The 11,930-nt window shown below is 34.8% G+C and overlaps 1 protein-coding gene across 1 annotated transcript; it reads right to left on the bottom strand.

Moving 5' to 3' along the window:
- Positions 1-9,160: 9,160 nt before the first annotated feature.
- Positions 9,161-11,577, bottom strand: LOC115988381 (B3 domain-containing protein LOC_Os12g40090-like). Its single transcript, XM_031111920.1, has 3 exons — positions 11,494-11,577; positions 10,877-11,046; positions 9,161-9,977 (listed from the first exon to the last, which is right to left on the bottom strand). Exons 2-3 carry the CDS (start codon positions 11,009-11,011, stop codon positions 9,291-9,293), a joined length of 822 nt encoding a protein of 273 aa, XP_030967780.1. The 5' UTR covers positions 11,012-11,046; positions 11,494-11,577; the 3' UTR covers positions 9,161-9,290.
- Positions 11,578-11,930: the final 353 nt, after the last annotated feature.

Below are 11,930 nucleotides of genomic sequence, written 5' to 3'. Positions count from 1 at the left end.
AGCTTTTGCAAACAATAGTAGATCATTTGCAAAAAACATGTGGGAAAACCCAAGTCCATTCCTAGAAGCTTTAACCTTATCCCAGTCTCCATCCTTGCACTTCTTATTAATGAGAGCACTAAGAAGTTCCATACACAGAATAAATATGTAAGGGGAGATTGGGTCTCCCTGTCTAAGGCCTCTCGTAGGTTCAAATTCCTCAAGTTGCTCTCCATTAAACAGAAGGGAAACAGAAGTGGAGGAAATGCAACTAAGGATAAGCTCAGCAGTAGCATTCTGACATCCAAGGCTGCAAAGAACATTCCTCACAAAGCTCCATTCCATATGATCATAAGCTTTCTCTAAGTCAATCTTAATGATCATATATCCAATTTTGCCTTTCCTCTTTTCTAGAGTATAGAGTAACTCTTGGGCCACAATAAAGTTATCAGTTCCTCTTCTACCAGCAACCAAAGTTGTTTGGGAGGGGGAGACAAGCTTCAGCATATTTATCCTTAGAACAAGAATTTTAGTCACAATCTTGTAGATAGTATTGCATAAACTTATAGGAAAAAATTGGCCAATATTTTCAGGACCCAATTGCTTGGGGATCAAAGCAATAAGAGTTTTATTTAGTAGAGAGGGGATTTTCCTATCTTGGAAAATTCTCTTAACTTCAAACTTCATCGAGTCACCCACCACCATCCAAAATCTTTGAAAAAATCCAGCATGAATCTCATCAGTTCTAGCAGCTTTAAAAGCTTTCATAGAATTCAGAGCAAAAAGAATTTCAGCATCAGTGGGGGGGGGGGGGTGAGATAGATTGAGAGCTTCAGAGCTAGACAGGGAGTTTTCAAAGGGGAGGGAGTGGTCACCTATCCTATCACAAACAATTTGCTCCGAGGAGTAAAGTTTTTTAAACCCATTAACAAAAATCACCTTAACTCTCTCAAGATTAGTAACCCAATTCCCATCTGGGTCATTAATGCCCAAAATTCGGTTATTGCTTCTTTTATTGAGGGTAGAGATGTGAAAAAAAGTTGTATTCCTCTCACCCTGAATAAGCCAATTGGTCCTAACTTTCATCCCCTAAAGCTCTTCTTCCAGGTTTATAATTTTCTCCAATTCACCTAAGAGGACCTTATGAAGGTTAATTAACCTTTGGGAAGGAGCATTAGCTAAAGCCTTCTCAACTCCCATCAACCTGGCAGAAAGGTTTCTTTTCTTACAGAAAATGTTCCCAAAGACTTCCTTATTCCAGATTTTGGCCTTATCAGTAAACATATTAATACCATGGCACACACTCTGACGATTACCTTCCTAGGCTTCCTTAACAATACTCAGGAATCCATCATGGCTGAGCCAGACAGGTTGGAATTGAAAGGGCCTCACTCCCCTCTGTCCAAGATTAGGCACCATTGACAAAAGGAGAGGACAATGATCTAAATTGATACGAGCTAAATGGGAAACAAAAGCCTCAAGAAAACACACATTCCATTCTAAATTCAACCAAACTCTATCTAGTCTTTGTTGAATAAGATCAGATAATTCCCTCCGATTCGTCCACGTAAACTTTGCCCATGTGAACCCCAAGTTAATGAGATTGCAAAAATCCATACAGCTAGTATACTTAGAAACCCTCCTACTACATATTCCATTCCATCTGATTTCTCCTCTTCTCTAGTTACATCATTAAAATCCCCCAACATTGCCCAGGGAAGATTGTGTCTCACAGAAATTTTTTTTAAATTATCACATAAGATACATCTCTCCCTAAATCGAGGACTACCATAAATTGCACTTAATAGCCAAGATTGAGAAAGAGACCTAACCTGGACAATGGCATGAATCTCCTGTTTAGTGGTCGATAGAATGTCCATATCCACAAAATCCGAGCGCCACAGCAACCAAATGCTTCCTGCGTATCCAATGGTTTCAGTAGAATACGCCCCGTCAAAAGGAAGCCTCCTAATAATATCATCAGCACGCTGGCCATCAATGCGTGTTTCAGTGATCACAAAAATACTTGGTCGGTGCCATTCCACAAGATTCATCACAGTCTTTTTGAAGTTGGGCTTCATAGCCCCTCTACAATTCCAGATTAATATATTCATAATAAGGTTTAGGGAGGTTTGAGCATCAAAACAAGTTAGGGACGGTTCCTCCTTTGTCTCCCTTAACATCCATTCCTATCTCAGCTCCCTCTTCTCCCGAATACTCCTTGGAAAAAGGTTCACTGCATGCTTCAATATTCCCATAGGGCCTTGATTGCTGTGAATATCCAGGGTGAGTGCAATAGTTGGAACCAAGAATTGGAAGAGCTTCACTCTGAATAAATTCCCCATGCGGGCCATCTCGATGGGCTTCTTGAGGAGTATCTTTCTCTATGAGATCACTGGCTCCAGGTGAGCTTTCTCCAAGGCTGTTAGTGATTTTTCGCAGAGAGGCTGTCCACAAAGAATCCCTAGTTGCATTGATGGCAGAGGTAGAAATTTTGGCTAATCCATTAGGAAGTGCCAATAAGGATTGGGGGTGTTCATCCAAGCTTCGTCCTCCATGAACAAGAATCCTAGCCGAGCACTTACCTCTGTCAAGGGAAAAATGTTCTTCCAAGCCATCATGTCTTCTTCTATATACCATCCCATGATATCCGTCGGATCTCTCTGTATCCCCATAATTGTTGACATCCCTAGAGGTATTATTTTCCCCCTCAGGACTATTGCCTATAGGTTCCTTGGATGGTTCAAGTTCATCAGAGCCAGCACTAAAACAGAAGTTTGGGTTGGTGTTAATGGTGGTAAGGGGTTTTGAGGGCCACTTTTTGGCTTCCCAACCCGAGACAGTGGGTGAAAAGCCTATTCTATCCTTAGAATTCTTGTTATTAACCTTCACGGGTCTACTAGGTTCTTTGTAGGAAAACCCCTTTTTGCCCTTCAATTGAGAGTGGGTACTAGGATTTGACTGCCTAAAATTTGAACCTTCCCTGCTGGCGTCATCCTTCCTTTTGTCAGTGGACATTGCAACTCTAGTGGCTTTTCTTTTCATATCTTTTCTACTGTCAGAGTGAGTGTCTTGAGGGATTTTTATCTGATCCCCAGTCTGAGAGGCAACAAGTTGCCTCCCTTGGTCCTCTCTATTCCTACTATTAACATGGGTTTTCTTCTTTCTAGCAACCACCATCCAGTCCCCATAGGCACTCGTATTCACTTCTTTCATTGCCACTTGGGCGCCAGTGGTTTCCATGGCATCCATAGACCCCAACGTTGACGGCGAGGTAGATACCATATCATTTTTAGATGGACAGGGAGTGGGTTTCCTAATCACATCTAGGCAAAACTCTTTTTGATGACCCATACGGCCACAAGCAAAACATAACATATTAATGCCCTCATATTGCACCGGTTGAAACACTTTACCAATCATAATAGAGTTAACAAGAGGTTTATCGACGTTTACCTGGACTCACAACCTTACAAAGCAACCCTTCTCGCCATTTGCCGTGTGAGAATCAATGCGTAGCACTGGTCCAATGGCTCGCCCAATCTTCCTTAGGATAAAAGGATCATAGAACTCAATTGGCAGCCCAGGTAGTCTGATCCAAATAGCCACAGAAGAAAGTGAAGCCTCCTCTGCTTTAAACTCGGGTTCCTACTGTCGAATAGCTAGAAAGTGTTTGCCAGCAAACCATGGACCTCATTTTATCATCACCTCTAGGTCTAAATGGAGTTCAAATTTGATCAGAAAGAAATCATTCCCTAAATCAATACAATCCATTCTTCCTACTGGCATCCACATAGCTCTCAACTTGTTTGTTAGAAAAAGAAAACTCACATTTCTTTCAAACGTTTTAACAATGATGGCCATGGTTTTGAAACCAGGACCGTTTATAGAATCGGAAAAGAGAGAGGTTCAAGGTTTTTAACGTCGAACTGAGGTTGAATCGAGGTCGAACCGCGATGATGTCATAATTAATTTAGTAATTAATTAAATATAAATAAATATATTAAATTAGTAAAAATAAATGTATTTTTCATATTATAGTTTTCATAAAACAAATAAGAAATATTAAATTTTAAGCAAACATAATAAATACAAATATATATAAGTATATAGCAATATTATAGTAGTTTTTTTTTTTTTTTTTTGGAATAACAAAATCATAGTTGATTTACTTATTATAAAAATTAGTTAATTTACTAAGATCATTACTGAAATAACTAAGGCCTCATTTCGTAGAGTTGTTTAACAATATGTTTTCAGTTTTTAAACAACATTGCACGCATTTTCACACATTTTTTCACAATATATATTTCAAAAAAATACAAACAACATTACTAGAACAATGGTCCCTAAATATAAAAAAAATAGATAATTCAAAAAAAGTAACTAAATAGAAAACCACCGTTTTCAAATTTAAATCTAGTATAAAATTATTAAAACATTAAAAAAAGAGACTTGATGAAGCCTAAAACTCTTAAAGCTACTGCCTATGTGGTAGTAGTGGTACAGTGGTATTGTAATACACATATATCAACCAAGTTAAAAACTAAATATAATAAATTATATTAAAGGAAAGAGATTTTTTTTTTTTTTTTTTTTTGAAGTGAAAAGAAAGAGATTTGACTGGTACACTAAGCTATAAACAAATTATGTGGCCAAAACAGAGACTGTACAGTGGTATACAGTGGGCAAGACAGTGGGCAAGAAGATAGACTTGACTAGCGTTATTTACTAAGCTATAAACGCCTTTACCAAACAAAACCCAAAGAAATCTCAACAAAGAAAAGAAAACACAATAGTCCGAGTAAGGGAGAAAGAGTCTCAGTGGCACTGTGCACTTATTTGGAGAAATTTGATTGCCAGTCATCGACTGGAGGCTGCAGCGGACGATAAGGACCAAAGTTTCGGATCTAGTGGCTTGTTGAGGCAGATTATCAAAGTTATATATTCTTATACTACTATTTTCTTTTTAGTTCTTTGTTTTTATTTATTTTTCTTGGAGGTTTTCTTAAAAATGGTGAGAGGGTGCTGTAAATACCTTCTTCTCTTCCATTTTTTTTAGCTTTGGCTTGAAACCGCAGGAACTGCAAGAACCATCTACAGTTTTCAAAACCAGGTGGTTCAACCGCGGTTCATACGGTTGACTGACTTTTTAACATAGGACGGTTTTGGGTGTTAAAAGAACCATCTTAGTGAATGGTTCCCGATTAACCGGGTCAAACCGTACGGTTCGGTCCAGATTTCAAAACCTTGATGATGGCTTGTCCCCAAGGTTCCCTGATTCTAGCTTTCTCCTCCTTAGAGAGCGAAATTCAATCGATTGAATCTCGTGAAACTTGAATTTTCCAGAATTTTTCTTGAGCAGTTTTCAATGGTTTTTCATGAACAAACAACCATCATATGAACATGATAGACAGAGATTGATATCAAAACTGAATTCCATTGATGCTATAGCCTTAAAGTTCAATTTAACATACTTAAACTCAATATCAGTTTTCATCATACTATAATTTCAACAACCATGCAGAAAATTATATATATATATATATATAATCTTCTAACAACATGAAACTATTATCTCTAATTCCAAAACTCACAAAACATGTTATACAGATTCGAAATTGAAGACCGCTTTGATACCATTTGATGGAAAAACATAGTTGTATCGCATACAAAACATACGTAGCGGAAAAATTAATGGATATATTTTATTCACAATTGATAACATGTACTATGTAAATTTCAGAATATAAGAATAAGAGAGTGTACCTTGGTGCGGTGAAATTCAAAACTAAATATTAGAAGTACTTGGGAACACTTTTAATCTTCACTCCAATTCCACCTGTACCCAAGAAGTATGATCTCTTAATCAGTTTATATGTGTATGTTTAAGGGAGAATAAGAGAGAGTGTCCAACACTCACATACAAACCATTTCATACTCCTACAAAATTCTGTATGTTTCTCTCCTTATAATTGATTATCTAATTGGGCTAATCTTTTAGGCATTTCCAATTGGGTTTTAGTATGTGGTTTTAAGTGGGATTAAAAGGGAACAAATAAGACTCTAGCGCCAATGGGTTTTGGGTTTTTCTGTTCACTCTTGACAAGTCCAAAGTTACCATTAATTATATTTAATACCATTATATAAATATAATTGTACTCTAGACCTTATTAATAAATTATATCCCAAGACTTTATTGTACATGCAATCCCTTCATTAAATATTCGTAGTAATACAAAGTCATAAATGTAGACTGCCACTTTGAAGATTACTACATCTTAATATTTGAATACCTGGTTTAATCTTTTAAGTTATTCATCATATATTTATGAAATCCAATTTCATAAATATATACTTTAGTAACTCCTTACTAAAGTAGTTAAGCCTAACATTTTGAATAACCAAACCCATTAAACTTATCTCAAAGGAATATTTTATATTTCCGTTAAGAGATTATGAATTCCATCTTAAGAATATATGTTCCATCAACACTAAATGTGGCTGCCTAACATAATGAGGTTTTGATTGTAATATCAAAGTAATTTACACTTCATGATCAGGTCCATTATTCTCTCAAGATTAAGAGTTCATGTAAATAAAAGTCGTGAGATTTATTATTCATTTGACGGTCATTGGAAGAATAATAAATTTCACAGCGGTCCAGTTCAATATGTCTTAACTCTTAAAACATATTAACTAGAAGTCTTCACCTTCATGATCAAGACAAATCATCTTAACTGATATGTTATAGTCTTCGCAGATGAAATGCCTAATTTCATCACCGACTACGAACTAAAATTATGAGTTTACAAAGAACTTGTGACTAAATCACATATTATGCATCTCATGGACTATATGATGATGTCAAAATATTCATGTTACCATTATTTTAGATAATAATAAAACAACTTTATTAATCACAACATTAAGTCATACACAATGTCATACATAACATCATACAATAGGATTTAAGGGCACTAATCCTAACACCTTGAAATATTAAACATATCCTAGATTTACCCAATTACAAGTAAAATGCGTTTTGTCAAAGGATTAACCAATTCTATATTGATATATGTTCCTAACATGATTCACATATGTCCTAACACTTAGGTCTATTTTTTAACCATCCATGGCCAAAATAAATGGATTTTCAAAATAAAAGAAGATATTTCCTAGAGTGTGTGTTACTTAACAATGATATGATATTCATGATAGAGACCATATACAAATAAGTAAAAATCAAATTTTAATGTATATTTTCAAATTAAAATTGAGTGTCAACCACAATTGATATGAGATTATGAAATTAATTTTCAAGATTGTAAATTTTTTATATGTTTTTATTCCTTGTCAAACTAGCATAAGGCATTTGTAATTTTGTATTATGTTTTGGGATGTTGATACTGTGTAGAAATAAAACTTGTGTGTTTGTTTTAATTAGATGATAAAAGGGTAGACTAGACTCCTTTGTGCTATTTTGCTTTAGTTAGCAATGTTGGAATTTGTGTAATTTTATAATTATTAAAAAAGTATTAATTTGTTGAATTTAACTCATTTTTTTTATCTGAGTAGTAAATTCAAAAGAATGAATTTTATACAAAATAATTTGTTGCATGACTTAATAAATGGAAAATACATTTTTTTGTTAAAAAAATAAAAATTCATGTGAAAAATACAAGTTAACCTGTCCTGACCCTTTTCTAACCCGTTTAAAATGACTTATTTTTTAGGCGAAACTAAACTATTGGTCCTTTAAGTTTACCCTGTGTGCGTAATTGATCCCTCAAGTTTCAAATGAGTACAATTGGTCCCTTAAGTTTTCAAAATGAGCCATATAAGTCCTTCTGTTAACTTCCGTTAGTAATGTTACTTACATGGCTAATGGAATAATGATCTGCCATTTTTTTTAATGACATGACATTTCTTTTTATTAAAAATTAAAAAAAAAAATTTACACGTAAAAGTAATCTGACCCGTTCCAATCAATTCTATAATTACACTCTCTTTGTCTAAATACAATTAGAACAAGACAAGGTATTACTAAAGTTTATATGCAAAAATGGCCCCAATACCACTGGTAGAAATTGCCAAAACAACTGAATTTAAACAGCTTAGCTAATCAGATATCTAAACAATACTAGAAATTAACATATTCCAATACCATTCAAAAGAACCTATCAAACTCAACAATTGTTATCCTTGAGACCCTGACTTCTCAACTTCTCAAAGACACCAAGAGCTTCCATTGACCTTTGCCACGGACACATATAGCCTCTGACGTAACACATTCTTTCTCTCTGTAGCTTTTATTCTCTTCATTTTCTTTGTGTCCCAGCCTCCATATCTGAACCCCTGCTTTCTCTCTTTACACATACATATGCCCTTTGACACTCCAACAATCTTCAAAAAGTCTTTGAAAAGCATAACAACACAAGAACTATATTCCTATCCATAGAATCCAGTCACTGCCGCCACCACCCCCACCACCCCTCTGCCCCGCAGCTTTGCCGAAAGTCGAAGTGAGATCCAACCAACCCGCCACGTCGGAAACTCCTCTGTCTCCGGCCACCGAAAACAATTGTATTGTTCGGTTGTTGCGAACATTGTAGTCATTCTCATATTCTTCTTCTTCATCTCCTCCATGATCGATATCGAGCTCTTTGTCTTTGCTTTGAAAGATAATGGCCGGCTTGGAACGGTTCAATATCGCTATCGTGGGTTTTACTTGAATTAGAGCAGGTCAAATTTTTTTTTTTTTACTTGTAAATACATTTTTGTAATTTTTTAATAAAAAGGTACCATGTCATTAAAAAAAAAAAAATGACATGTCATTATTTTGTTAGACACCGAAGCAACATTATTAATAGAAGTTAACAAAAGGACTTCTATGGCTCATTTTGAAAACTTAAGAGACTAATTGCGCTCACTTGAAACTTAAGGGACCAATTACGCACACAGAGTAAACTTGAGGGACCAACAGTGTAGTTTTGCCTATTTTTTACCCAAACTCGATTGACAAAGTCATTATTAAATATATTCCATTTATATTTTTAGATATTATTAAGCATTTATTTTTTCCTATAACTTTAAGCATATATCAATTTAAGAGCAATATAAAGTGAATTCATAACTACTAAATAAGGTATAGAATTTAAAATACAAACCAAGAATAAGATCCAAAAGAGTGAATAAGATCTAAAAGAGTAAATGAAAGATAAAAAGTTAAGTATCAAGATTATAACTAAAAAGACATAAAAGATAGGTGGATGGAAGTATCGGTGCTTCCTGGGATGTATCTATAGGTCCTAATCTTCGGATAGAAACCTTTGTGATGTAGAACATCCAACATCTTTAGCTGCAGTATTTTTAGTACCATCAGCACCAGAGTTGTTCCCCATTTCGAAGCCAGACAAGTCAAACATAATGTCATCTCCTTGTTTGTCCCCCAGGTCTCGATTGATCATGTAATATGTATCTTCAAAGTATTCTGATTCTGGCATAGGCTTGGGCCTTTCGATGGTATCCATATGATCAGAAGGATTTTCAGGGACTTCCAGTATTTCTTCCAAATCATTCGTCTTATATTGACTTGGACTTATTTCTTCATCTGACATATGTACAGCAGAGGTGCTTGTGCCCTGTTTGTTCATCGAATCTTCATCAATTGTGTGCCATTGGCTACGTTTGGCAGTAGAATTGCAACTAGCCCTAGCTCGTTTCTTCGGATTGCTGTTCCAAGGAAAATCTAATTTTTCACATCCACTTTTGGTGTAGATGCTAACAACAAAGTGTGATCCCACGTAATTGAACACCAGAAAATCTCCGATTTCTAGGCCATGGTCTAATGAAAAAGAATTCCACCCTTGTTGAAAAGCAAGAGAGCCATCAACTTTGGATATGGTTACTAGCCATTGCTGCCCACTTGAGTCCTCAAGAAAGGTTTTCTGATTGACCAATGCTGGTACCATAGCAGCAAATTTCGGAGGAAAATACTGCAATGGAATGACACATTCAGAATAGGTGCACGAATTGTCCATTAGAATAGGGAAAAAAAAAGGCTCATTATCACTTGGAAGGAAAAGTTGTATAGCATTACAGAGTCTAAGAGAAGTCCCTTTACCCCATACTTCAGTTTTCAGCAGATAAATAAAAAATGTTGCATGTATTATTAGTTAAACCCAATATGAAATAAGATTCTTTTTCTTGTGCCCGTCTAATATATGGTGCATCAAATTTCAACAGCTATAGAAAAGTAAGAGCATCATATTGGTACAAATAGAGTATAGACCACAGTTTAATGCAACTTTAGTATTTCAGATAAAAACAATATTTCATTTGACTCAAATTCTTACACAATAAGAGAAAAAAGGAGAATAGTCAACAGCAACAAAAATTTATCAATGCAAAAATAAATTATCTCAATCATATTGAGAACTTTTAAATTTTAATGTAGCAATATATGTCTCTCATATAGAAAAATACCTAATTAGAGATATAGGCCATCGGAGTAGTAATGTAATTAAATGAATGTTGTTAAAAACTCATCTAATTAAATTACTAACTTAGGGTATACTTACACTCTTCCCCGAAATATATAACATTTGGAAAAATGTTCATTCAACATCCAACAAAATTCCGTAAGGAGATCAAGCTATCTCTTCCAAACAGAAGTGAGAATATATATCAAAATTGAAGTGCTTCAGGCATGGCAAGAGAATGAAAGAACAATATTAAATTAATTGCAATTCAGTCATAGTAACACCACGATACGAATATGCAGGAGGCATTGGGGAAGTAAACATAGTAACATTCTCAATACTGAAGATAAAAATGGCAACAATCAACATATAGAGAGGCTAAGAGAGAAGAAAAGCCCAAATTGTTTTCATACCAACACTTGTGCAAACTTAGCACCAATCATGACTTTGAAAAAAGAGGTAACTGCAGGTAATGAGATTTTCTTCTTCTCATGAATCTTTAAACATTTCTGGGTGCACTCCACACAAGCTTCCACCTTGCCACCCATTGCCCTCTCCCCCAATTTGTTGAACACATGCTCCACTGCAAAACATTTTGGTTTCAACAAGAAAATTGATTCAGAAGAAAATACAAAAAGAAAATAAGGATAAGCTTTAGGGGTGTAGAATTTGCAGTTTAGCCTAACTTTATTTCATGAAACACACAAAATAATTTGATACTAAGTAATGCATACGACTGTTTTCACTGACGCAATATGACCCTCAGTACTTTTGATCCACTCTAGAGTGGTGTCTAAAAAAACCTAACCCTAAGACCAACATGAACTAAAATTTAAGAACATCGTTAAAAAGTCATGCACATGAAAAACCCATGAATAGAACTGGTGAAAAACACTAATAAAGGTGACAATTTTACAGTGAAACACAAACGATTATGTTATGGAATTCAAGAACAGAATCAAAATTTTGGGACCCAAAAATTTGTTCTTTTAAAAAAAAAAAGATAGAGAGCCAGTGTAAGTAAACTTACCAAAAATTTTCAGATTTCTTAGAGCTTTAACCGTCTTTTTGTTTAATACCTGCACAATTTTAGGGAGGGAAAAGATGGTTGCTACTAATTAACCCAAAAAAGAAAAAAAAGAAAAAAGGAGAAGATAAAGTTTGAATTTGACCAAAAGAAAAGGGGGAGATAAAAGTTTGAATTTGACAGAAGAAATTAATCCTGACCTCTAGGAAGTAGGAACTCTGAAGATTTTTTGAAAATAACTTCAACTATTTAAGTAGTAACTTCTCAAGTAACATTAAAAACCTAAAATAAAGGAACCACATCTCCTAAACTTATGGCCACAGTAGGAAACCACTAACACTAAAAATAGTATAATACAGTTCAAATACAACTCAAAAGATATATGCAACCTAATTCTCAAAAAAAAAAAAAAAAAAAAAAATAATAATAAAATTATTTTA

Source organism: Quercus lobata, chromosome 5 (assembly GCF_001633185.2).
Source record: "Quercus lobata isolate SW786 chromosome 5, ValleyOak3.0 Primary Assembly, whole genome shotgun sequence".
Taxonomy (NCBI): Eukaryota; Viridiplantae; Streptophyta; class Magnoliopsida; order Fagales; family Fagaceae; genus Quercus; species Quercus lobata.
The sequence above is the reverse complement of the archived record's forward strand: the minus strand, read 5'-3'. Positions and strand labels throughout refer to the sequence as shown.

Coding starts and splice junctions, on each gene's coding strand:
- LOC115988381 (XM_031111920.1), bottom strand. CDS start 11,011: ATGGGTGGCAAGGTGGAAGCTTGTGTGGAGTGCACCCAGAAATGTTTA. Junction 9,978..10,876: donor CTAAGTTTGCACAAGTGTTG/GTATGAAAACAA, acceptor ATTCCATTGCAG/TATTTTCCTCCGAAATTTGC.